General features: G+C 37.4%; 1 protein-coding gene across 6 annotated transcripts in view; it reads right to left on the bottom strand.

Annotated features, from left to right (window-relative positions):
- The window catches only part of DDHD1 (DDHD domain containing 1), a 53,732-nt gene that overhangs the window by 16,465 nt on the left and 32,941 nt on the right, over positions 1-4,326 (bottom strand). For all 6 annotated transcript variants that reach the window (XM_006767710.2, XM_006767705.2, XM_006767706.2 and 3 more), the window contains one exon: positions 3,828-3,903. In XM_006767710.2, the coding sequence (XP_006767773.1) occupies positions 3,828-3,903 (76 nt within the window). The remainder of the gene's footprint in view (positions 1-3,827; positions 3,904-4,326) is intronic.

Genomic DNA, 4,326 nt, shown 5'->3' with positions numbered 1-4,326 from the left:
ATTCTACCAATCCATGAACACGGTATATTCTTAGGTAGGAAATTATTGAAAGAGTTTAGGCAAAAGATAATCTGAACCCAGGTAGGACTAGCTGTCCCCATTCACAAATGAAACTGTGAGGGGCCAGGATAGAGTCAGCATGAATGGGTGGAGACATAAAAAGTTTGAGATATCTGCAACATCTCTAACAGGTAACTGAAAATTTAGGACAAGAGATATAGTCCTGTATATGTCACCATCCAAGTCTATCCGTTGCCATTATAGAAGTGATGTGTAAAACCAAAAGAATGGGAAAGATTGCTTAGGAAGCCCTAACTGGTTTGGCTTGGGGGATAGAGCGTCGGCCTGCAGACTGAAGGGTCCCAGGTTGGATTCCGGTCAAGGACACATGCCTGGGTTGCAGGCTCGATCCCCAGTAGGGGGCATGCAGAAGGCAGACGATCCATGATTCTCTCTCATCATTGATATTTCTATCTCACTTTCCCTCTCCCTTCCTCTCTGAAATCAGTAAAAATATATTTAAAAAAGAAGATTGCTTAATTGCTTAGGAAGTGCACAGATGGCTTTAGATAGAAATATGAGGAATGTCTTCATTTGATTAGCAGGCAAAGGAGGAAAAAACTACAAAGGGAAGAGTGAAAGGAGAAAAAGAACCAGGAAAATGGTATCATGGAAGACAAGGGAGTAAAGGGCTTCAAGAAAAATAGGGTGGTCAACTGCATTGGATTACATATAGAACAAAACACCTTTTCCTCCTAAATCCACCCTACCTCTTTCAGATGTTTCATACCTTGATGAGTGAGACATCCCAAATTTATCCTTCCCTCTAATCCCAAACATTGAAGAAGTCATTCCAACAGATTCTAACATTTCACCTCATTTCCTCCCATCTGGACTAGACTGTAACAGTGTCCCTTCAATTTTATATTATCTTTAATCCCTTCCCACAAAGCCTCTGGAGTGATTCTTCTTTTCTTCAAATGGAAAAAATGTATATGAATAAATATATATTTTGAAATGATACCTTTATGTTAAAGGAAATTTGAGAAAGTTTTTGTTTTTATTTGTTTCTAAGGAATTGAAGGCTGAAGAAAATTAACTTGTGTTAAGAAAAAATATATAAGAAAAAGCATTTAAAATCAGTGACACAGATAAAAGCATCAATTTCTGAAAAAAATCAAGGTCATCTATATAAGTATATAAAAGGATAAGTGTCCATCCATCTGACTGGTAGCTATGAGGTGCACTGAGCACCAGGGGGCAGATGCTCAATGCAGGAGCTGCCATGATGCGCACTGGCCATTTGAAAATAAATGGCACCATGAACCTGGAGCCGACAAACCAACACTTTGCTTCCACCAAGTGGAACACAGGAACTAACCCGGAGCAACACCCCACCAAATCGCAGCCAATGCTGCCAAGACCCCATCGTGCAAAATGCAATCCACAGCCCAGCCCAGCCTGGAAATGGTGGCTGTGGGCACTGGGTAATGATGTCACATAGCAACGCCTGGCTTCCTCTCCCTAGCAACTAGCATCCTTGGAGTTTCTTCAGCCCAGGAACCCAACTTGCTTTATAGCCAGGTGCAAACATTTTACAATTTAATCAAATGTTTGTGAAGCATTTTCCCATGCCTCATCTCATTTGATCCTCACAGAAGTCCTGGAGTAGGTAGATAGGAGATTTGGTAGAATCCTATTTTCATTAGCAAGACATGAATAGCGATATTAAAATATTTCTTCTGATTAATTTCCTTTCAATGTGCACGAATCTGTGCACAAGGACACTAGTTTCTTCTATAAAGAAAGAAAAACTAAAGCATGCCTGGGTTGTGGGCTCAATTTCCCAGTAGGGGGCATGCATGAGGCAACCAATAAACGATTCTCTCATCATTGATGTTGCTATTCCTCTCTCCCTCCCTCTCTCTGAAACCAATAAAAATATATTGAAAAATTTTTTTAAATAGTAGAACTAGAAGAGAAAGCTATGTAAATCCTTTCTATTTGATATACACAGATGCACACATGCATACTATAGCGAAATGCTTTATACATTGGTCAGACACATCACAAATGTTTGTTAAATGGCTCAATCCATGGAATAAATAACTTTTCTTTCTTTGTTTATGATTGGTCAGCAGTTTGACAAATAAAGGAATATTCTCAGAGAAGACTAATAACTGCTTTAGTGATATCTACATCCATCAAAGAATTTTAAATATGAAAAAGGGCTTTAGACATTTAGTCTATCCTCCTTGTCCAGAGATGACTAAACAGATGAATTCAGAGATGTTTAATGATTTGGCTAATGTTACATTACCAGTTAATGGCAAAGCCTCATGATCATAATCAAAGTTTCCCACTCTCCAGACCAAAGTCTGTCAATATGTTTTTCTTCTATGAAGTTCAGTGGTCACCATAACAGATCTAACACCTGTATTCTGAAAGTAAATCTATCTGCTAATTAACAGGCAAAGAAATTAGAACTCTGGAGTCCTAAATATTAATTTGCCAATTCATCAGATATTCCTTTTTAATCTTCAAATTTATTTACTTTTCCTCTATGAGTAATTAAATAGCAATTAAAAATCCATATTATTAGACTACATATGACTTTATATTAGGATATACAATTATAGTGCAGAATTTCTAGTAATGTGAAACTATATTTTTAATCCTCAGTTTACATGCAGTATCATTTTCTATTAGATCCAGGTATACAGCATAGTGGTTAGATAATCATATACTTTACAAAGTGTTCCCCCAAATTCTTACTATTTAAAAAAATTCTGCATCTTTCCATTACTTAACCTGTATGTTAAGTTCCTGTGATTTTCTTTTTTTAAAATCTATTTTTATTGATTTTTTCTAGAGAGGAAGGGATAGAGAGTTAGAAACATCAATGAGAGAGAAACATCGATCAGCTGCCTCCTGCACATCCCCTACTGGGGATGTACATGCAACCAAGGTACATGCCCTTGACCGGAATCGAACCTGGGACCCTTCAGTCCTCAGGCCGACGCTCTATCCACTGAGCCAAACCAGTTAGGGCTTTGATTTGCTTTTGACAGCTCCATTTTGGTGCTCAAAACCTCTATAAAGCTTCCCCTTGTACATATCAAATATAAGTTCTTTATTTCTAGCTCTTCCACAGCCCCCTTGCCTTGAGTCCTGTCCATGACAGCCCAACTGGTTTGCTCAACCTGCTCCAAAACTAACCACGTGTGTCATCTTGTGCTTTGGTTACATTCTTTTCATTGCTTGAAATGCCAGCTTTCCATCCCTAGAATCATCCACTTAATTTTTCTTACCACCCACAAATAGCTGGTCACTAAGGCTTTTAATTCTAAATACTAAACATTTCCCAGATCTGCCTCTTATTTTCCCCCCACTACTTGAGATTATTTCATTTTTCTTGGAGGTACTAACGTTATACCCCTCCATATCTTTATGTTTTTTCTTTTACACAGAATAGCATTTTTCCTTTCCTCCACTTGGCAACATTCCAGTTTACTGATAACAAGTATAAGTGTCATTTCCTTGTAATCCTTTATAGCCAAAATTAAAACCCCCTTTTCATGCATACATCATTCTGCATACTGCCAATAACACTGTGTTACATATCCTAAGGGCTGGGGAACTGTCTTGTCCATTCTTTTCTTTGTAGAATCCAGAAACTAGCAATGTCCAACATGTAATATGTGTTTAATAAATATTAATTTGAAAGAAAAAGAATTTAGATTTCACTGAATCATAATGTCATGCTGCAAATGCTGTTTGGAAAAATGGTGAGACAGATAATGAAAATCTCATCAGTCTTTTCTTACCTTAAATTTCAAGGCAGGTATTTGTGTCATAGATGATGCTTTCAATCCATTTAGCCTTTCTTCTATTTCTCTCAGCCTAGGAAGCAGTATAAAATTATGTACACATTTGTATTTATGGTTTCATAAATATTAAATGCTCACTAGTTCACTAAAGTATAAAGAATTAAAGACCCATTATTTAATCCCTCAAAATCAATCCCTATTGACAGTATTTAATAAATGCACCTGCTGTAGTACAGAAAGTCTATAAAAGTTTATAAAATAATTAGTAAAAGTATTCCTACTCTTTATAATACCTGCTCTTAGTAGTATTTTTTGGTGGATCCTCTAGTAAAATGTGAGGCAAATAAAAAGCACGCTTATAGAGTGGCTGGTGCGGCTCAGTGGTTGAGCTTCATCTCATGAACCAAGAGGTCCCTATTGGATTTCAAGTTAGGGCACATGCCTGGATTTTGGGCTTGATCCCCAGTAGGTGGTGTGCAAGAGGCAGTCGATCGAT

Source organism: Myotis davidii, unplaced genomic scaffold (assembly GCF_000327345.1).
Source record: "Myotis davidii unplaced genomic scaffold, ASM32734v1 scaffold281, whole genome shotgun sequence".
Taxonomy (NCBI): Eukaryota; Metazoa; Chordata; class Mammalia; order Chiroptera; family Vespertilionidae; genus Myotis; species Myotis davidii.
The sequence above is the reverse complement of the archived record's forward strand: the minus strand, read 5'-3'. Positions and strand labels throughout refer to the sequence as shown.